Source organism: Strongylocentrotus purpuratus, unplaced genomic scaffold, assembly GCF_000002235.5.
Source record: "Strongylocentrotus purpuratus isolate Spur 01 unplaced genomic scaffold, Spur_5.0 spur5_scaffold_9, whole genome shotgun sequence".
NCBI classification, from domain to species: Eukaryota; Metazoa; Echinodermata; class Echinoidea; order Camarodonta; family Strongylocentrotidae; genus Strongylocentrotus; species Strongylocentrotus purpuratus.
The window spans coordinates 8,587,629-8,610,501 of record NW_022145615.1 but is presented as its reverse complement, the minus strand read 5'-3'; the positions used below and the strand labels follow the sequence as shown (position 1 = coordinate 8,610,501).

At 40.3% G+C, this 22,873-nt stretch overlaps 3 protein-coding genes across 4 annotated transcripts in view; 1 reads left to right on the top strand and 2 right to left on the bottom strand.

Annotated features, from left to right (window-relative positions):
• Positions 1-22,873, bottom strand: part of LOC581135 (myelin expression factor 2) — a 30,474-nt gene that overhangs the window by 5,354 nt on the left and 2,247 nt on the right. Inside the window, exons 2-8 of the mRNA XM_030976687.1 lie at positions 22,083-22,345; positions 21,682-21,734; positions 21,074-21,081; positions 20,440-20,533; positions 19,220-19,628; positions 18,187-18,486; positions 15,851-16,021 (exon numbers count right to left, since the gene is read on the bottom strand). Coding sequence (XP_030832547.1) covers positions 15,851-16,021; positions 18,187-18,486; positions 19,220-19,628; positions 20,440-20,533; positions 21,074-21,081; positions 21,682-21,734; positions 22,083-22,345 — 1,298 coding nt within the window. The remainder of the gene's footprint in view (positions 1-15,850; positions 16,022-18,186; positions 18,487-19,219; positions 19,629-20,439; positions 20,534-21,073; positions 21,082-21,681; positions 21,735-22,082; positions 22,346-22,873) is intronic.
• Positions 1,168-5,315, bottom strand: LOC105443617 (uncharacterized protein DDB_G0271670-like). 2 transcript variants are annotated; one of them, XM_030976689.1, is made up of 3 exons: positions 4,849-5,315; positions 3,526-4,336; positions 1,168-1,663 (listed from the first exon to the last, which is right to left on the bottom strand). In XM_030976689.1, exons 1-3 carry the CDS (start codon positions 5,178-5,180, stop codon positions 1,637-1,639), a joined length of 1,170 nt encoding a protein of 389 aa, XP_030832549.1. In that variant the 5' UTR covers positions 5,181-5,315; the 3' UTR covers positions 1,168-1,636. The 2 variants fall into 2 exon arrangements, with proteins under 2 accessions (XP_030832549.1, XP_030832548.1); XM_030976688.1 differs by lacking the exon at positions 1,168-1,663 and having other exon boundaries at positions 3,451-4,336.
• On the top strand, positions 5,338-12,503 carry LOC115920598. Its single transcript, XM_030976686.1, has 2 exons — positions 5,338-5,505; positions 6,184-12,503. Exon 2 carries the CDS (start codon positions 6,311-6,313, stop codon positions 11,774-11,776), a length of 5,466 nt encoding a protein of 1,821 aa, XP_030832546.1. The 5' UTR covers positions 5,338-5,505; positions 6,184-6,310; the 3' UTR covers positions 11,777-12,503.

Below are 22,873 nucleotides of genomic sequence, written 5' to 3'. Positions count from 1 at the left end.
AGGAAGGAGCATTTGGCTATAGGCACCACATACTTTCAAGTTTCAAAACAATGAATTCAGTGCAGGTGTTAAACACCCCTGAAGCTTCTAAGTTTCTGCATGTTGTGAAACCCCATGATGCTTTTATTTTATGGGTATACTTAAAGTTAAATAATTATACAAATACTTGTATTATAATGTACATGTAGTTGATGGATAACCCATATAGAATGGTATCAATGAACTGTTTTGCGCATATCTTACCGGGTAACACTGTTCAGTGTTAGTTTCAAGGTACCCTGTAACAGTAATTAAGTCATTCTGATTATTTGGAGGTAGAAGCTCCAGCATGAAGGGCCAAGTATGTAGACTTCTTTGCAGCCTGCAAGACATCATAACTGTATGTTGTGGTATAGCATGTCAGGTTTCTGTTCTGCATACTTAGTTTGTGTGTGAGAAGGGAGCTCATAGTTCTGGTGCTCATATTACCACGATGTTTAGTCTTGATCTTATCTACCATCGAGAAGACCCTCTCTGCATCACTGTTGCTGTGAAATACCACCAAAACACACTTCATCACTTGGGAGAGCAGGGAATACTTTCTCTGGTATCTTGACAGTTCCATCATCTGCCCAATTACATGCCACTTCTGGTCAATTCTTGTCACATCTTTGGTGCAGTCATCTATTGTTTCATCTATTTGATACAGATTGAACTCGTCCTGAAGTTGATCCATCTTGTCATCTGGTATTAAGCTGAATCTGGAGGTGAAATATTCCACTGTAGTGAACTTGGCTGTGCTTCTTTGAGAAATGTCAAGCACCTCTGCATTCACAAGGAGCTCCTCATTGAAAGGATAGTTGTGAATCATGTAGCTTGCTGCAGCAATGTAGAAATTCTTCACACCTTGGAAAAATGTCTTCAAATCCAAGGAGGCCTCATTCTCTTTCAAGAACTGTCTGCATTCAAACCCTATTTGAACCTCATCATTGCTCTTGTGGTGTGCTTCATTGGCTAAATCTATCTGGGTGATGTTTTTTGCTTGGCGAATTACATTAGGTTTCACAAATCTGGACAGAAGTCTAGACAGTTGACTTACAAGAATTCCATGCATGCGATGAATTAGTGGTTCGTCTCTCTGGAATAGCTGGGGATAGAGGAATAGGAAGACACATGTAGAGCTATTGATCATAGAGCCAAATAAACATTTGTATTACGCAATCAGATATATTGATATTTTAATGACATCAGTGACTCCACATAGGCAATTACAACTGAATACATTCTTGACAATAATCAAATTCAATGTTAAATTTTTATAGTACATTCATATTTCTGTAACAGGGATTCCAAATCAATGATTGATTACAACTGAAAACATTCCTATCAATAATCAAATTTGAAGTATTAAATTCTAATCATTAATCAAATTCATGTTTTAATGACATCAGTGATTCTGAATCAACAATTACAACTGAAAACATTATAGTCACTAATCACATTCAATGCAAACAAATAATACTCTGCAGAAGAAATTGAAAATGAATTAATTAACCAAAAACATGAATGTACAAATATTTTCATTTAAAACAGAATAATAATCATACAAATATTACTCATCAAATTGAACTCCACATTCTTACTGCAATCAAATCCATCAGCTTTCCCCAAAAGTTGTAAATATCTACAGAATTAAAATGGAAATGAAATAAATGTTAGTACTGAACACATAACACAATAAAATCAAGGGTACATGCATCTTTGTAACACAAATAATGGAACTACTTATCAAGTAGAATAACACAACAATAAAATCAAGAGTACATGCATCTTTGTAACACAAATAATGAAACTACTTTCAAGTAGAATAACAACAATAAAATCAAGGGTACACGCATCTTTGTAACACAAATAATGAAACTACTTTCAAGTAGAATAACAACAATAAAATCAAGGGTACACGCATCTTTGTAACACAAATAATGAAACTACTTTCAAGTAGAATAACAACAATAAAATCAAGGGTACACGCATCTTTGTAACACAAATAATGAAACTACATGTACTAGGCCTGAGTCAAACCGTTTAACCGACGGTTATCCGACCGCATTCATCAAAACCGTTTAGCATTTCTCGCTCCGGTTAACCGTTATTTACATTTTGGAATGTGCTAATAGCCGATGATAAAGATAATCAAAGAAACCGCAGTGTAATGTTACACCCTGGCCGCTGCGCGCCAGCTTTCTGGCAGCAGTTATCCCCATGAATGAATTTGTAAACAATAAAACAACCAGCCCCCTTCTCTCTTTTCTCACCCTCTTTATTCCCTTCTCTCTGCAATGTGTTCATCGCTCATGTACCTTTTCTTATTACTGCACTCTCAGCTCACAACTTTCTAAATGTTTACACATTCGATGGTCAGTTCCTCTCACATCCCTTCTCCCCCGAGTCTCTCTCTCTCTCTCTCTCTCTCTCTCAATATTAATATCCATCCCTTGCCCACTCGCCCCCTAAAACAATGTTCATATATAAATAAAATACAAAAATATTGATAACAATAATAATTGAAGTTTTAGAAATATCAATCAACAAAGTCTTGGATATTGTGAGTAATTTAAGTTTTTGATCATTCTTCAATTCAGCCGATTAACACAGCCATCCGTTCTATATATTCTCACTTGTCTTACTTCTTCACTCATGTCCCTGCCTCGTCCATGCAGGGACATGCAGGGACATGCTAGCCCATGCATGCTCTCTCAGTCACACACACATGTACACACAAACCTCCGGCGCCCAAATATACTGTACATACACACAGATGGAGAGCTCATGCTTGTCACATGCACACATGTGGGCGTGGCTTCTTGACCTCCCACTGAACTGGGTACGGTGAAAGCACGCCCGGTCACCAACCTGTAATTTATGCTGGTATCAAACTCCACCCACATAGCTAGAGAACCTTCCTGATTGGTCACTAACTTGGATCAGCTCATTGCAGGGTGTGTCTTGGGTGTGTGTGATACACACTTTCACATAATTTCATATGACAATGATACATGCAGGGAGCTCTCTCCCTGACCATGTGCAAACATTGCATTGCAAAGGCATATATAAACACGTCACAGATCATCTATCTTCACAGAGTAACTTTGCAAGGTTAATCATGATATCAAATTCAGATGAGGAATAATAAGACATGTTTTATGTTGTTTATTACTGGTCTCTGTTTATCAGGATGACCCAATTTGTGCCATAGTCTGGGGCTGGGAATGCTCAGCCTGACAGTCTGAAGACCAGCAGGGTTCCGAGCTACGTCACTATTACAAATACTGTATTTTCACTTTTTCAGATATTATTAAACGGTTAAACGAAACCGCCCGTATACTTTTAACGGTTAACCGTTTAGCACAAAAACCGTAATGACTCAGGCTTAACATGTACTTTCAAGTAGAAAGATGTAAGATTAAATCAATGCATGGAACCAAATGTTTTAGTTTAAACCATGTAACATTTTAATTTAAATAAAAAATACAGTGTATTACCCACCTCATTGGTTTCTTCAAAGATGGGCAAACATGCTTTCAGGAATAGAGCTTCCAGCTTACAATTGGGGTCAATCAACTGTTCATACACAAGAGTAGGTTTGTTTTTCTTCAGAGGCTCCTTGGCTTTCTTACTCGAGCTTGATGAAGCACTCGACTGTCCCTTGTTAGCTTTGACTTTACCTCCATGTAGCTTTGGCGTTTGTGAGTGTTTTTTACTTAATTCTTGCTGACTGAAGAAATATTTGCTAAGATCACATTGTCTGTGAGCTGCACTAGATGTAGTATTAGTCTGTCCAGAGTTGCTACCTTGGTGAACATTTTTGCTGCTTGCACTTGGCGTGGAAGTCTGTGTAGCTTCACCCTTTGTAGAGCTTGCAGGCTTGATTTGTGCTGTTCTGCCACTTGTAGATGAGGTAGTGGTAGTCTTAGTCTGTGTACATGGAGTTCCACCCTTTCTAAAGCTTGCGGGCTTGATCTGTGCTGTTCTGCCACTTGTAGATGAGGTAGTGGTAGTCTTAGTCTGTGTACATGGAGTTCCACCCTTTCTAGAGCTTGCGGGCTTGATCTGTGCTGTTTTGCTTGAAGAGCTACTCGTGGTGGGCATCTCTGAAGTGGTATTGCCCTTCACCTTGGTATCATCACAAGTTCTCAGCTTCTTTGGATTTCTGGTAGAAGCTGAAGGTGATAATTCCCTTTTCTTGCCGACTTTGGCTACTTTTGTTGTACCTGTACTTGCTTGAGCTTTGAAGAACTCCGTCAAGGGCTGCCAATTCTCAAGAAGCCTTTGAAGAGCTGTTCCAAGAGAGAGCCACCTGGGGAGAAAAAAAGGAAAAACAGTATCAAAATACACCATCATAATTATCTTTAAAAAAGAAACATCAAGAAAGAAATACCATGCATGAATTTATATAGCTGTTTTCTTGTGAATTTTGTGAAAAATGTCATCACTAGAGTGTCCTCTAACCCAATACATACTTAACTTTTTTTTCTAGCTTCTTACATGCTATAATTGCTATTTATTTGTTGGTACATGAATGAACATTATCTTTTTAATCTGCACAATAAGAAAAAGTGAAATTTGTTTTCCCCATTCTGCTGATTAATGTGCCTCACCATCCTAGCACTGGGAAGAAAAAAAAGACACATTAAGTTCTATTTTTCATTTCTAATATTAACATCTCACTATCAGCTAAGTGAGTTTAAACTAATTCAGTGCCATAAATGTCTCTCAAAAAGCCCTCAATGCAATTTTGAAAGTCAGAAGTGTAAAATTTTTCATTCAATTGCAAATCTAGATTTAATTGATTCTTTAGACTTTACTTACCGTGTCGGTACATGCTTTAGAATTTTCCTGATTTCAATGCCATGCTGTGCTTGAAGCTTTATGATTTCCTGGTGCCGTAGGCTGCTCTTGTCCATGTAGTACCAGATGTCAATGAGAAGATCATCAAACTGAAACTGAAGACTCTTTCCACCTTTCTTCGCAGACAAATGCATGAGGTGACAAGAACAACCAGAAATGTACACATTGGGATTTTCCTTGTTAATGTATGCTGCCACTCCTTTGTGTTTTCCGAGCATTACCGATGCATTGTCAGTTCCGAAACTTACACAATCTTTCCACGAAATGCCCCAGTTTTTCAGTTCACTGTCCATTATTTTGAAAATATTCTCACCGGTGGACCTTTCAGAACATTCTCTGAGTGACAGAAGTTCACACACTACCTTGCCAACATTCTCATCAAAGGTTCTTAGTAGAACAGGGTAGAGTTTGACTGCGCCTTGGTCCGTGCTACCATCGGTAGCGATGCTGTAAGATTTAGAAAGTTTTCTGTCATGACGTCGGTTCAGATTAACCATAATTTCATTTGGTCGTAAGAGGGCGTTTGTAGTTCGCCAGCCTAAAAGTCACGAAATTTGAAATGTTTTGTGGACAGTGATTCCATCAGTAATCCCCGACAATCGAGACAAGCCCAATGTTGTAAGTACTATAAAGCTGTTATTTGTATAAATCAATCTTTAATTGTTTGTATGAGGCCAAAAATGGCACAAGATATAAATCTAGTTTTCTGTAAATTTAAGATGAAAAGTACGTTAAAATGTTGTCTGTGCATGTAGCACCACATATAGACAAACGTAGGATAACGTGTGTGAATGCACAATTTGTGCATATATCAGTTTGTGTTGAGGATAATCTAGATTTGTGTGTAATGAGTGATGATAATTGACATGAAACAAGAGTATGAATTGTTTTCCTTGGTTATAAAGAATGTCAAGGGTGTAGAAGCAAATAGGAATTTAGTTCAGGAACCAAGTAAAGAGTGTAAGATAGAGGCAGGAAATAAGGCTGGTCGAGGGTTTATTTGTGTATGACGTTAACCTACAAGATAGAGAGGTATGATTTGTAAGGGTTATATTTGTAAACAAAGGTAGAATTTGAGACAGTTCATTAGAATAAGATAAATGAGGCAGTTATACAGTTCGTGTTTGCACAAGTGAGCTTTACTCACATAGTTTATTCTTGAAGGTTTTCTTTACTCAGTTATGCATATTAAGGTCATTTATGGCAAGCTAGTTGTGCGATACAATAGATGTTTGTTTATTCATGTGAATTTGTACACATGCTTATGATTGCTTGTTTGTTTTATTGATATTACAGATGAACTGCATTTTATGCACGTATCTCAACTTGGATGTCGTCGTCCTTTCTTTAAGCCTACTGTTGGGGTCACTTCAGCAGAATTTAACGTCACACAAAGTTCATAACAGCTTTAGCATTCGTCACCATGAGTCAAGTAGGTGTTGATGATGTCAATCCAGAGGATTCTGCAAGTCAGGTTGGGAAGAGTTCCACCACGTCATCTGGACTTAGGACCAGGGCCAAGAGGGCTGCAATAGCAGCAGAATTAGCAGTTCTTCAGGAAGAACAAGAGATAGAACTCGAAGAAATACGCCTTAAGCAAAGGAAGGCTAAGTTACTCTTACGTGCCAAGCTCAGCGCAGCAGAGGCAGAAGAAGACGTGTATGAGCAACACAGGAGTGGCAGTAAGGTGTCGAGTATAGGGAATAGGAGTTCCAGTCAGCAGAATGTCAAGCAGGTGCATGAAAGTGCAGAGCATGCTACGGAACATCATCATCATGTCAGCAATCATGATGTCAAGGAACCTGCGCTCCTACAAGAGACTATTCCTTTTCCAGCTCAGCAAATGGCTTCATCTCCCATTTCAGGTCAAGCTTATCAACCACGAGACGACCGAGAATTTTATCTGCAGACCCAAGTTCAGCAACAACGATGGTTGGAAGCTATCAGTCTGGCTAATGTAGAGATGATGAAGTTTGATGGGAGTCCTTTGCACTTCCATGAATTTATGATGTCGTTCGACAACTTAATTGGTCGATCTTCACTCGATAGTGGGACAAAACTTATGAAGTTATATCATTGCTGTGAAGGAGAAGTTAAGGGCATCATACAGTGCTGTATGGTCATGGAACCACTGTATGGGTACCAACGAGCCAGAGAGCTGTTGGTGGAACGCTTTGGCAGCAAGTACAAGATAGGAGAAGCCTGGATCAAACGTATAACCACTGGTCCAATCTGCCATGCGAATGACCGGAAGGGGCTGCAGAAGTTTGCAGATGAGTTGAAGATCAGCATGGAAACTCTTCGAGCAATGGATCTACTGCAGGAAATTAGTAGCCAGAGAGAGTTGCTGAAGGTGGCTGAGAGACTTCCATATTACCTTAAAGGTAGATGGTTAAAGTTGGTGAGAGACATCAGACAGCAGGAGCGTTCTCCCGATATCTCGGACATGGCAAGGTTTGTCTCCAACGCTGCTGAGGAAGCCAATGATCCTGTCTTTGGAGATCTGACAGCAACAACAAAAAGAGTTGAAACTTCAAACCCAGCTTTCAACAAGAAGAGTACAAGAAGTAACTACATGTACGCTACAGAGGTAACAGAAGTAGCAGTCAACCTGAAGTGCCTGAAGTGTAGGCAAGAACATTCCTTGTTTGGGTGCGACAGTTTTAAATCCATGGCACCCGAGATGAGATTTCAGTTTGCTCAGGACAACAGACTATGTTTCAACTGCCTGCAATCTGGCCACACCAGTAGGTTTTGCAGATTGAATAGAAGATGCTCAGTACAAGGATGCCAGAGAAAACACACAAAATTTCTCCATTTTGCACAGGATGCATCTTCATCTGCAGGAAGGATGACAACGACACAGGCTCCAGTTGAAACCCAGAACAACGAAGTCCATCAAGTCCAGAATGGGTTCGTTAAGAAGTGTGTCACAGGGGCCGGAAGGTGTGTGCTTCCCATTGTTCCAGTGAGGGTTAGAGCTCAAGGAGAGAATGTATTTGTGAATACATATGCACTGTTGGATTCTGGTTCAACCAGTACATTTTGTACAGCCACTTTGGCCAGAGAACTCAATGCTACTGGAAGGAAGCAAAGTTTAAGCCTGACAACACTGGAGAAGCGTAATAGCCCCATAGAGACCTCAGTGATTAGTCTGATTGCAGACACGGGACCAGATACAGACTGTGTGAAGCTACCCTGTGTGTATACCAGAGACGCCATTAATATCAGAGACACACACATTGCCAATGTGGATGACATTTCAGGATATCATCACTTAGAAGGAATCAACCTCCCGATCATTGAACGACATGAAGTTGGACTGTTGATAGGGCAGGATTCACCTGAAGCCTTGATACCTATCGAGGTGAGACGAGGACAGCATGGCCCTTATGCTGTTAGGACCAAATTGGGTTGGTCAGTGAGTGGACCTGTAGGTTCCAGTTCAGATGGTGTACCCAAAGCTACATCTAGCTTCATTGACAGTAATGATAGACTGGAGGAACAAGTCAGCCAATTCTGGAAGATCGAAGCTACAGATGTGCTTAAGAAAGACAAGGCAATGTCAGTCAATGACAAGAAGGTAATGGAAATATGGGAGAGGGACATCCAGCGGGAAGGTGCACATTTCCAACTACCGGTGCCCTTCAGAAGGAGACCACCTAACTTGCCTGATAACAAGTGGAGTGCAGAACAGCGTTTGAAATCGTTGGCAAGGAGATTGCAAAGAGATCAAGCAATGTATGTGAAATACAAACAGGGCATAGAGGATCTCCTCAGGAAAGGCTATGCAGAGGAAGTTAGTGAGGAGACTAGGCAACCCAAGGACACCCCTGTTTGGTATTTGCCCCACCATCCAGTCTTGAATCCCCAAAAACCAGACAAGATGCGAATCGTGTTCGATTGTGCGGCCAAGCACCAAGGGGTATCTTTGAATGATGCAGTGTTACAGGGGCCGGACCTTATCAACAATTTGATGGGAGTTTTGCTTAGATTCCGCCAGCAACCAGTAGCACTCATGTCAGATATAGAGGCAATGTTCCACCAAGTGAGGGTACCTCCAGAAGATCGAGACGTGTTGAGATTCTTGTGGTGGAAGGACGGAGACTTCAACAAGGAACCGCTGGTCTACCGGATGTGCGTCCACCTCTTCGGAGGTACGTGGAGCCCAAGTGTGTGCAGCCATGCACTTCGTCAGACAGCAAGAAACGGTGATGGTAATGGTAAAGTGGAAGCATCTAAGGCCATTCTCGAGAACTTCTATGTGGACGACTGCCTGGTGTCAGTTGAGAATGAAGAAACAGCGGTGAAACTTGCTGCGGACTTGATGGTCTTGCTCAGTGAAGGAGGCTTCAGATTAACCAAATGGGTCAGTAACAACCCATTTGTCCTGCAATCCATACCAGAAGAAGAGAGAGCTAAAGATGTGAGGGGTCTGGATCTCAATCATGATGCTCTTCCAGTCGAGAGAGCACTTGGAATCAGCTGGGATGTAGAAACTGATTGTTTGCTGTACAAATTTAGACCCAAGGACAAACCCCAAACCAGGAGGGGTATCTTGAGTGTTGTATCTTCCATCTACGACCCTCTCGGTTACGCCAGTCCTTTCATCCTAAAGGCTAAGATGATCTTGCAGGAACTAACCAGACTTAAACTTGCATGGGATGAGGAGATTCCAAGCAAGGAAATAGAGAGATGGAATGAATGGTTACAGGAACTACCCAAGATGACTGAATTCCAGGTCAACAGATGCATCAAACCACACGACTTTGACAAGGTAGCAGAGTATAAGCTACATCACTTTGCAGATGCTTCAGAGAAAGCCTATGGAGTCGTTTCCTACCTGCGGATGAAGGATGTTGAGGGTCAGGTGCACTGCAGCATACTATTTGCAAGGTCACGTCTTGCACCCCTGAAGAGGATGACAATCCCACGGCTTGAACTGATGGCGGCTACACTCTCTGTCACTATAGACAGTATGATACAACGGGAACTGGATCTGCCGCTCCAAGAGTCAGTGTTTTGGACTGACAGTTCAATAGTACTTCATTATGTGAAGAATGAGGATAAACGTTTCCATACGTTTGTAGCAAACAGAATTACAACCATTCATGAGGGATCTGAACCAAGGCAGTGGCGACATGTTAACACTGATGTCAATCCAGCCGATGATGCCTCGCGTGGACTGACAGCTGAGGAATTGACTGGACGATGGAAAGAAGGGCCAAAATTTTTGTGGTCAGAAGAATGCGATTGGCCTAAAAGCTTGACAGTGAATGAGTCTAGCTTAGAGCATGACCCAGAGGTAAAGCAAGACAAGACTGGAGTGTTTGCTGCAGCCGAATCTGAAGTCAAGGCGACAGATAGACTCCTTGAAAGTTACTCGTCCTGGTTCCGGCTGAAGAAAGGTATTGCATGGATCCTGAAGGTCAAGGAGTGCTTGAGAAGAAAGGCACGCAAAGATATGAATTTACTGGATATGAAGCAGCCAGTAACAGTTGATGAGATGACTGTAGCTGAAGAAGCAATTGTCAGATACGTTCAGCAACAGACCTATGCTGAGGAGTACAGAGTCTTACAGCAAAATAAGACTACACAACGGTCACCCACTCGAATAGCAAAATCCAGCCCACTATCTAAATTGAGCGTGAAACTCACAGACGAAGGATTGATATGTGTTGGAGGAAGACTACACAATGCACCACTAGAAGAGCAGACAAAACACCCAGTGATTTTGCCTTCCAAGCATCATGTAGTACAGCTTTTGGTGAGACATTACCACATTATGTGTGGTCACTCAGGGAAGGAGTATGTGCTATCCCTACTCAGACAACGATTTTGGATAATCAGAGGGAGGTTAGCAGTTCGTCATGTACTACACAAGTGTTTCACATGTAAACGTCAACGTGCAAAACCAGTGGAACAGAAGATGGCAGATTTGCCGGCAGATAGAGTGGTACCAAAAAAACCTCCATTCAGTAACGTGGGAGTTGACTGCTTTGGCCCATACATGGTGAGACAAGGAAGGAGCTCTGTGAAGAGATATGGATGTATATTCACTTGTCTGGTTATAAGAGCAATACACATAGAGGTACTGCATTCATTGGAGACGGATTCATTTCTGAATGCCCTTCAGAGATTTATTTCACGCAGAGGACAACCAGAGATTATCAGATCCGACAATGGTACAAATTTCATAGGTGCTGAACGTGAACTGAGGGAGGGATTGAAACGATGGAACCAGGAGAAGATCCACGATAATCTCCTTCAACAAGGAATTGATTGGAAATTCAATCCACCGAGAGCATCCCATATGGGTGGATCATGGGAAAGACAAATCAGAACTACGAGAAAGGTCTTGAATGCAGTCATGAAGCAGCAGGTTCTGAATGATGAGGGCTTAACGACTCATATGTGTCTAGTAGAGGCAATTATCAATGGGCGTCCACTCACCATAACATCTGATGACGCAAGGGATGCAGAGCCTCTCACACCAAATCATCTGCTGCTCCTGAGGTCAAAAAATGCTCTACCACCTGATGTGTTCCAGAAACATGATCTGTATGGACGTCGACGCTGGCGGCAGATTCAATACCTGGCAGACTTATTTTGGCGCAGGTGGGTGAAGGAATACCTACCTTCCTTACAACAGCGGCAGAAGTGGCTGAAAGAGACGAGAAATCTGGAGGAAGGTGACATCGTGCTGATTATCGACAATCTGCCGAGGAACAAGTGGTTGACGGGAAGAGTAATCGAAACCTATCCTGGGAAGGACAAGCTCGTCCGATCGGTGAAGCTGAAACATAGCACCGGTATCCTAGTCAGGCCTGTGCAGAAACTATGTCTTTTGGAAGAAGCAGATAGCGTATTGGTGAACCACAGCGACTAATTGGAGCATTCATTTCTTATGTGAGATAATTATATTGATGCACGGTGAATTAAACGTGCGAGGTGAGAGCCTAGCGCCGCCTCTTGTGAATTTTTGTGTCGCAGTTTTCCTGATCCGTGACGAGCGTAAGATCCTGATCATCATGTTTCAGTTTTGGAAGAAGCAAAGAGCGTAAATTGGTGAACCGTGGAGAGCGATCTCAATTTAAATGGATCCACAGCGAAGAACGACTAAATTGGAGCATTAGTTTCTTATGTGAGATAATTATATTTGATGCACGATGAATTAAACGTGCGAGGTGAGAGCCTAGCGCCGCCTCTTGTGAATTTTTTATGTCGCGATTATCCTGATCCGTGACAAGCGAAAGATCCTGATCATCATATTCAAGTTAGACTGACGTCGACGCAAGACAGAACTCGTTTACAGCAACAAACTTGTTTAAGCGCAAGAAATTGATAAAAACAGTCCTCAGACTTTATACAAGACTATTTGCGGTAACATTGTGCCCTTGAGGTAAATCGGGCATGTTATATTTGAGGACAGTGGACTCTACTCTTGAAGAGTAATAAACATTTCAGCCTTGTTATAGACTATGTCATATTATGTTTATTAGTCAATACTTGAAGAAAGACTATAATGGACTTCAGAATACATGTATTCATTTCAGTATTGAACTGAGACTATTGCTGAAAGATTTTTTTGTTCGAACGATATTCATACGTAATTTCTTACAGGGTACATGTTTTTTTTTTTTTTCCTAAGAGCAGGAGTTGAATATTTGACCACTACAAATGAGAATCATTTGTCATGATAACATGTTATTTGGTCAATGCATGAGCATACAAATATGTAGTGTCTAGTTCAAGTTGAAACTTTAAAGAACCGAATTGTGTTGATATTTGATGCATAGACCCAAAAGAGGATATTTGATATGAAGGGGATAGTTGAACTAAAGTTTTGTATACCGGAAGTAAATTGACAATTTACTCAAGATTGCGAATGATGAGAAAGTTTAATCACAGAAGCACCATTTTCTGAATTTGAAAATCATTTTTTGTGTGTAACCCTGTTGTACTTAGTGGTGGGCTACTGAATTTTGCTTGAAAACTCACAAAAAAGGGGGTTTAGTTTCAAGAATCGAGTACTGAAATACACAGTTCTGAGTAGTTAGCAGCTCTAGTGCATAGAGGTACATGTAGAATCATAATGTTTGAGCTGATATATTTCGTATTTTCCTTTGGTAATTCACTAGATAACTCAAAGTGTGTAAGGAATGTCAAGGACTTTAACAATCCTTGTTATTGTTATTTGCTACAGAGTGTCAACAATTGTGTTGAGATTTAGTTAATGTGTACTCTATTAAGGCAACTGATCGTTTTGCCCAATGTTACTTTAATTGACCTGTCGGTATACATTTTTAGACGACAAGTGTTTGTTGTGTATAGGCTATAAATTCACCCTAAAGGCATTTACTGTAATGTACTACATTGTGTAAATGAAATTAATGGAATGTGCTATGCAGAGTTGAGTGTAAATTCTGAATGTTTAGTGTTTTATTAACAGAAAAGTTAGACAATTTGAATGGAAGTTGAAGTTATTTGGATAAATGCTTTGCTGTGGCTACGCATTTAAGGGGCCGGGATGTAAGATTTAGAAAGTTTTCTGTCATGACGTCGGTTCAGATTAACCATAATTTCATTTGGTCGTAAGAGGGCGTTTGTAGTTCGCCAGCCTAAAAGTCACGAAATTTGAAATGTTTTGTGGACAGTGATTCCATCAGTAATCCCCGACAATCGAGACAAGCCCAATGTTGTAAGTACTATAAAGCTGTTATTTGTATAAATCAATCTTTAATTGTTTGTATGAGGCCAAAAATGGCACAAGATATAAATCTAGTTTTCTGTAAATTTAAGATGAAAAGTACGTTAAAATGTTGTCTGTGCATGTAGCACCACATATAGACAAACGTAGGATAACGTGTGTGAATGCACAATTTGTGCATATATCAGTTTGTGTTGAGGATAATCTAGATTTGTGTGTAATGAGTGATGATAATTGACATGAAACAAGAGTATGAATTGTTTTCCTTGGTTATAAAGAATGTCAAGGGTGTAGAAGCAAATAGGAATTTAGTTCAGGAACCAAGTAAAGAGTGTAAGATAGAGGCAGGAAATAAGGCTGGTCGAGGGTTTATTTGTGTATGACGTTAACCTACAAGATAGAGAGGTATGATTTGTAAGGGTTATATTTGTAAACAAAGGTAGAATTTGAGACAGTTCATTAGAATAAGATAAATGAGGCAGTTATACAGTTCGTGTTTGCACAAGTGAGCTTTACTCACATAGTTTATTCTTGAAGGTTTTCTTTACTCAGTTATGCATATTAAGGTCATTTATGGCAAGCTAGTTGTGCGATACAATAGATGTTTGTTTATTCATGTGAATTTGTACACATGCTTATGATTGCTTGTTTGTTTTATTGATATTACAGATGAACTGCATTTTATGCACGTATCTCAACTTGGATGTCGTCGTCCTTTCTTTAAGCCTACTGTTGGGGTCACTTCAGCAGAATTTAACGTCACAGATGCTGTACGGATGATTTTTCACATTAGCTGCCAGTCTTTTAGCATCATTGTCTGCTAGAGAATGCATCACATTTGTTGTTTTTGTACGAGCAGCAGCATATTCATTTGCAATTTTAGAGTCTGGAAACATTTTGCGAAACAATTGTCCAGCATGATCAGAAGCATTTAGGGCAATATTATGCTCTACTAAAAAATCAGTAAAACAAACCTCTGCATTGATAACGGAAGTGTCTTCCCTCTTGCCGAAGAATGATGTCAATTTCTTAGATGTCTTGGACGCATTCACTTCGGCTTGCTCATTGTCTTTATGCTTTTTATTGGATAGGTGCCTCGTAATGTCGTTGGCTCCTCCACCACTGATTTTTAGATCATGCCGACAATAAATGCAGTATGCATATTCCTCCCCTTTTGTGCTTGCTCTAATAAAGGGAAATCGTTCCTTGTAATCCTGTTTGTACTTCTGAATTCGTCTTGCTGCTGTTCCGCTCATTTTGACAGATTTTCTTCCGAGACAAATCACGGTACCTCGAAACACGTACTTTGCATGGGGACCCTACACGGTGCGCTAGCCGCGCCGCGATAGCGAATGCATGCATGCTGCTGATATGCGCATGCAAACGTATAGAAATTATACTTACGAGATTAGCCAGCGCAAGTATTTACGTACGGAAATGTTACGTACGGAAACACATATCAGAGTGCACGTGGCGCGCAGCAACACGCTGCCACTGTACGTACATATCAATGCACGCTGCACGCACCTTGCGCAATGTAATCCGTTCAGCACTCGATCGGATCAATGCATGCTATGTATGGAAAGCCAAATTCCCCAAAATCGGAACGTTCCGTTTTTTAGGGCTATAAAAACTTCAAAAACGGAACAGTTCCGTTAAAATCGGAACGGTTGGCATGTCTGCAATATGACTATGATATAGCAGCATGCAGAGCTGCCAACCTTGTGCGACCAAAAAAAGAATCATGATGGCAAAAAAAAAAAGAAGAAATTTCAAGCAAAAAAAAGGAATTCATAAAAACAAAAACTTACAACCACGCGCGACACACTTCCAATGCAGAAATGTTGATTTAACATGCTGTTTTTTTTCCACACAAGCAGGAATTTTTTTTTGGTGGTTAACTTGGCTGCCATGTACAATGTTTTTTATACCACAATAAATAAATAAATAAAGTTACTTTGATGTTTTTTTCACAAGCTTTTTGAATTGATCAAAAAGTTATTTACAGATGTTACACTGGTCAGAGGCTGTTTTATTATTGGATTTGTAATCGTATGCTGAGTTTTATTACTGGTTTTATGAACACATCAATTGTAAACTCTTGATAATATCAACCATATTTCCTTCTTTCTTCTTTGTTGTTGCTTTCTCCTCCTTCTTTTCTTCCTATTCCTCAACAAAATGTTATGGCGGCAAATGCCGAATCTCATGAGCAATAATGGTTTATGCTATTTCTCATTTGTGTTTACTAACCCAATCCACTCCCACTGTTTCCGAGACTACCTAGTCCTACTCCTAGTCCCCCTAGACCGGCGGACCCAAGATTGCTCATTCCAGATCCACCATATGAGCCCAGACTGTTTCCTAGTCCACCACTCAAGCCCTGGCCCAGGTTCTGCCTCAGATTCTGGCTTAGGCTACCTCCTGTAACAGAAATGAAAAGATGTAGTCACTGACCAGAATTTGATATTATCTCCAACATACATGTATATGATATCTAGGCCTCAAACTGGAACTTATAAATGCTTACAAGCCATAGATTACAATAATGTCAACTATATGCCATTTTAGTGTCTGCCAGAGGAGTATCAGCTCTCTGAAAACTCAAAATCCAAAGCTTTGAAAATTAGAAGTTGTCGACCTAAGAACTTGTTGACATCATCTTAAGTGGAGTACGCATATTCACAATGATCCCCTCAGCTATATAGGTGAACCGATGGGGTCCACATGTTATGTCGTCACTGTAACTTTGGCAAATTTGACCCCTGTATACCTGTAATTTGGAGGGGTGCAGAAAATGAGGTTTTAATTTTCTTTTGTGCAATAATGAAAGGGTAAATACTTTTTATTCCTTTATATTTGTATTCTATATATACATGTATATATTCAGTTTGCCATTAATATCAAGATGTATTTTCGTTGGATATGGTCTTTCAGCATGCACCTCTCTGGATGCATACAAAAAGTACAAATAACAGTGTAAAGGCTTGTTTAGATATGCCACATGAAAAAACTAGATGGAATTCGACTGCGCGCAGTCGAAAATGATGCCTCCGTCATAGAGCAATTTTACAAACCGAAACGGAAGAAATTTTTCAAATTCAAGTTCAATTGTAATCCATTAACATGTTCTCAGAATATCGTGATTACAAGCAATTTCTCATATACATATATGACCCTTTGATCTTTGATCTCATGACCCTAAAATCTACTCAGTTCATTGGCTCTGCAAGATTTCCTGAGTTAAATAGTAATCTATCTGTCAGTTCTAATGAGAATGCGTCCACAAGCTATTTTTGCATACATAATGAGCCCATGACCTTTGATCTTATGAACCATTCATTGGCTCTGCAAGATACATAAATGATCTAAGTTTGGCAGGAATCCATCAATCTGTTCTAATGATAATACGATCACAAGCTATTTTTGCATACATAATGAGCCGCATGACCTTGACCTTTACCTCATGACCCCAAAATCTAATCAGTTCATCAGCTCTGCAAGTAACATACATAACCTAAGTTTGGCAGGAATCCATCAATCGGTTCTTGAGATAAGGCGATCACGAGCTGTTTTTGCATACACAATGTGCGCTGTGACCTTTGACCTCGTGACCCCAAAATCTAATCAGTTCATTGGCTTTGCAAGATACATAAATGACCAAAGTTTGGCAGGAATCCATCAATCGGTTCTTCAGATAACGCGATCACAAGCTGTTTTTGCATACATAATGAGCCCTGTGACCTTTGACCTTTGACCTCGTGACCCCAAAATCTAATCAGTTCATCAGCTCTGCAAGATACTTACATGACCAAAGTTTGGCAGGAATCCATCAATCGGTTGTTCAGATAACGCGATCACAAGCTGTTTTTGCATACATAATGAGCCCTGTGACCTTTGACCTTTGACCTCGTGACCCAAAATGTAATCAGATTGTTTTCCTATAGTGATACACACTATCACTAAGTTTGAAGTTTAAATCTCCAGTGGTTCTTGAGATATCATGATAACAATCTCAATGTATGGAATTTCATAAGTTGACCTCTGTGACCCTTGACCTTTGACATACGTGCTCCAAAATCTAATCAGATCGTCTTCCTATGGTGATACATACTATCCTTAAGTTTGAAGTTTAAATCTCAAATGGTTCTTGAGATATCGCGCTAACAAACTCAATACAAGGAATTTCATAAGTTGACCTCTGTGACCTGTGACCTTTGACCTACGTACTCCAAAATCTAATCAGATCGTCTTCCTATGGTGATAAATACTATTCCCGAGTCTTAAGTTTAAATCTTAAATGGTTCTTGAGATATTGTGATAACGGTCAAACGGGACGGACGGACGGACGTACGGACGGACGGACGGACGTACGGACGGACGTACGGACGTACGGACGGACAACCCGAAAACATGATGCCTCCGGCACCACCTTCGGTGGCGGAGGCATAAAAATGAAAGAGGCACTTGTAAAGAAAAGTCATGCTCATATGTATTGTGCTCTGTTTTATAAGAAACCGATATATCAAGCCAATTACAATTTACGTCATCATATCTGAACAAGCCTTTATAGTTCTCAAGGAGCCTACCTCCAAGTCCACTCAGGCTTCCGAGTCCAAGACCGCTCAGACCACCTCCTAGGCTACCAAGCCCTCCGAGTCCTTGGGTAAGACTGCTTCCTCCACCGTACCCTCCAAGATCCGAGAGACCGATGCTGCCTCCTCCTCCTCCTCCTCCACCACCACGGCCCATGTCTCCTCCTCGACCCATGTCTCCACCTCGACCCATGTCTCCACCTCCCCCTCCTCCTCTGCCCAAGTCTACTCCTCCTCCTCCACCTCCACCTCCGGCCAAGGACTCGATGCTGGGTCCAATACCGCTCAGACCACCTGTTCATAACATTTCAAAGGGTTTTTACAGAATTAATCAAGATAGAGGTCTTCAACAATCGGTCGAATAATGACCAGCAAAGCAAATCTCCTCCTCCTCCTCCAGCCAAGGACTCGATGCTGGGTCCAATACCGCTCAGACCACCTGTTCATAACATTTCAAAGGGTTTTTACAGAATTAATAAAGATAGAGGTCTTCAACAATCGGTCGAATAATGACCAGCAAAGCAAATCTCCTCCTCCTCCTCCAGCCAAGGACTCGATGCTGGGTCCAATACCGCACAGACCACCCGTTCGTAACATTTCAAGGGGTTTAGAGAATTAATAAAGATAAAGGTCTTCAACAATCTGTAAATAATGACCAGCAAAGCAATCGCACATCCATGTACATGTAGTGCAAAAAAATAGAGAGTTATCAAAGGTCGAAGAACTGAATACTAGGTCTAATATCTATCAGGATACCTTTTACTACATATTTCACTACAGTATAGAGTAACTACGGGTAGAAGGACTAAAAACAAAGTCCAAAACTGTTTATGAAACATGCAAATCATATTTTTTCAATGGGAAAAAGGACAACATTTATGTAACCTCTGATTTGTTGTAAATTTCTCTTTGTAATGCATTGAACAGTAATGACCCAATACCCTGGTCTCTCCCCTACATCTACTGCGAATGTAATAAACACTGACATAATTGTCTCTCCTAATCTCATGAATCCATCCATACGTACTTGGGAGAGGAGGTGGTCTAGGGGCGGGTTCCTTTCCCCCTCCGCCCGTTCTGACCTTCTCCTTGTCCATCCTCACAGCCATGCGGCGGTCATACAAGGTCTGACCGTCAAACATACAGATAGCGTTGACCGCGGCCAGGATGGTCTCAAACTGGACCGTGGCCATCCCCCTGCTCTTGCCCTTCTCCTCCATGATCTCCACCCTCGACACAGGGCCAGCCATCTTGAAGACATCCTTGAGTTTCCTCCAGGAGACGTCGTAGGGGAGGTTAGCCACAAAGACAGTGTCACACAGGTTGTTGGGGTCCAGGTTCAGTTGGGTCAGCAGCTGAGGGGTCAGCACGTTCCTCGCCTTGTCCTCGGCCTCACGCTGCCTGAAGTATTTCTCACTATGACGACCCTCAGAGTCCTGTATCAGATTAATAAAAGGGTTCATATTTTATAAACTAAGTTGCTCTATGACAGCCTGAGTTACCAACACACCACACACACATACAATCACCATCCAGGGGGGGGGGGGGGGGGGTGTTTCACAAAACTTGTCATCAGTGACAAATGACAGTTTCTGTTATAAGCTACTGAAATCTAGATTTGTAACTGACTTTTGTCATTTGTCATTGAAAAAAGGCTTTGTGAAACGGGCCCCTGATAACCTCCGTTCACACATACACATCTAGTCACATATTGTAAAACCAGAGACTGTCGCGAATTGGAGCTGATGGCCTTTCTCGCGACATGAAACATTTGTGAACTGCCCCCCCCCCCCCAAAAAAAAAAATATATATATATATACAGATTGACAGAGCGATAAAGAAGTCTCATACCAAAGACTAATATTTGTGGCATTTAACTTTCACAAATCTAGATTCCTTGCAAAAAGCTTCCTGCACATGACAATTTCTGGCTTTACAGTACAAGTTATGAATCAATCTCCAGACAAGAATAAGATCAAAATTAACTAAAAATCCCTAAATTAAATATCATCATGGTTGTAATTTAAAAATCCCAGTCAAGTTTAGGAGAGGCCTTCTTCTGGGCATGAATATATAAGAATCTGAAATTTTTCCTGTTCTTCTTCTCGGATCAATATTTACATTGCATATTGTATGAAAGTTTGAGTACCATCTCTAAAAGCAAAAAAAAACAACAACCTTGCCTGCTGTAAAAACACAAATTCAAAATCCCTTTTGTTCTATCAGGCAAGTGTAGATCATACTAACCTCCTTCACGACCAGTTTTCTGTTGTGGACTTCAAAGCGATCCATCTCGGTGAGGGCTTTCTTGGCGTCATCTTTGCTCTTGAATTCAACAAACCTGATTTTGGAGAAAATAAAATAAAGTGAAATCACTGAACCCTTTCACAATCTTTAAGGCAAAGGCCTTATCGCTTTGTTTGTGATTTATAATATATCATTCAACCTTTAGATAAAATCTATTTGTTAATCTGGGCAATGTATTCTACAGTATGTGTTTCTAGGCAACAGCATGAAAAGTGAAAATTCACTTTCATCTACCTACATGTAGTTCAACTACAGTATTTTAAATAAGTTGCATTCACCAGCAAAGTATCTTCATATCAACATTATCAGCTGCCACATATAATAATTAAATGCCAATGAAATCTAAAAGAAGAACAAAAATGAAAATAGTAAACTCAACATTAAAATGTGAAAAACATTTCACTGAAATGCAGAATCATATGAAAGGTTTGCATTGTGTACAAAATGTGTCCTCAGAATTCTTAGCCCATTTAATCCAAGGAACTCTCCAAATTTGACCAGCATGCAATATCAGTTGCTTTTCAATTATAAATGCAATGTTCACTAATGAAATGAAATGGAATTTGCTACTTACGCACAGCCCTGATGAGACAAAGAGTGACATCAATGTAGAAGCAGAGGGATAGATAGGGAGGAAGAGAAAGGAGAGAGTGCTTTATAATTCCTAAGTTTAATTAATAAAATGATAATACTGCCTTACAATTAGAATAGTGTAAAAAAATATACTCCAGGAGTCCAGGACATTTGTCAAAAACTGCTCTGTGCTTTACCACTTGTTTTTCTCTCTCCAAGAGATTACCCAAGCCTGAGTCGAACATTGAACCTATGGTTCAACGACCGCATTCATCAAAACCGTTATTACCATGCAGTTTGTTACAGAACTGATCCTAGTCAATTTGGAAAATAAAACATGATGTATCAAGAACATACATGGTATGATTCATGTTTTGCTACATGAAATTCAAGCATCTTTTACTCAAAATATGAATTTACAACTTGCACACAATGGCCCGAATTCACAAAGGAGGTTTGTCGACAAACCTCCTTTCGTTTCGCCAAACCTCCTTTTGTTCTTTACAAACCAGGTTTGTAAAAAACGTGTCATATGTCGACAAACCTCCTTTGTGAATTTGGGCCTATATATCTGGACCTTTATAGAAACTCTTTTGCAAGTTAACTTACCTTTGATGTTCCATCAGTGTTAGCAAATAATTCTACATAGCCAACATCTCCAACTGAAAAAAAAAGAAGTAAAATGCCAGTTTTAAAAGAGAGAAAATTAAAGAAAATAAGAAATATCCAAGAACTAATATGTTTTAGGAAACTTGCTTGTCATGTGTTGCATACCTTTGCATTCCCAAATCTTATTTTGAGGGTTTTAACATCTAAATGCTAGATAAGACAATGTGTTGATTCCAACAGCGTGGACTCAGGGAAAAAAATACACAAGGACTCGGGGCGAATTAGCCCCCAAAATTTGCATAGTTCAATGCAAAACAAATTAAAGAGTGTTCTTTTCATGCAAGCAAGCTTGAAAAGTAGCCCCCAATTTTTTCAAACATTTTTTCCCTGCGTGGACTTACCATGCCTCTTGAGTATGTCTTTGAGTTCTTGCCACGTCACCTTGTACTCAATGTTACTGATGAAAACACAGCAGTCATAGCGGATGACCTTATTCCTCTTGGCTCCTGGGATGCTTGCATACGTGGGTCTATACCTTCCCCCATCCCGCCCCCGGTCTCCTCCTCTGTCTCTCCTTCGGTCCCCTCCTTTGTTGTCTCGTCCTCCTCCCCTGCCTCCCCGATCTCGGCTTCTTGACCGTTTTCTCCTCTTGTCTGTAGGGGACCTACGGCATGACAAACAGAGAAAATCAAAAGATACAAAGAAAAAGTTTATATATTAATCTATGGGGGGGGGGGGGGGTATACATGCTTTTTGTGTATACATTTGTATTTGTTTTTTGTTATGAAAGAGCAGGTTTTTCTACATATGCCCCAAAAAGAGTCAACTCGAAAATCGGAACTCTAAAAATATCTTGATAAAAACAGTGAATTTAAACATTGTTTCCACCTTTCCATTGTACTCATAGCTCTGAGATTCTTTGGTGTTCTGCGGGTTTACAATATGCATTCTGGTAATGCCCCAAAACAGATTCCACGTCACTGTCTACTTACGTCCGTCTTCCCAAGGATTTATCGCTCATAACGTGACAGTCTCTGAAAATTAGGAAATTTTCACAAGAAAACTTGCAAGTTCAATTCGTAACTTATTTGTCATCAACATTGATTCATAAAATCGTATATCATATCATTTCAAAGTATCATACAGCAGGTTTTACAAAATATTGCTTGAATGTATACTGCAGAGTAGCCTA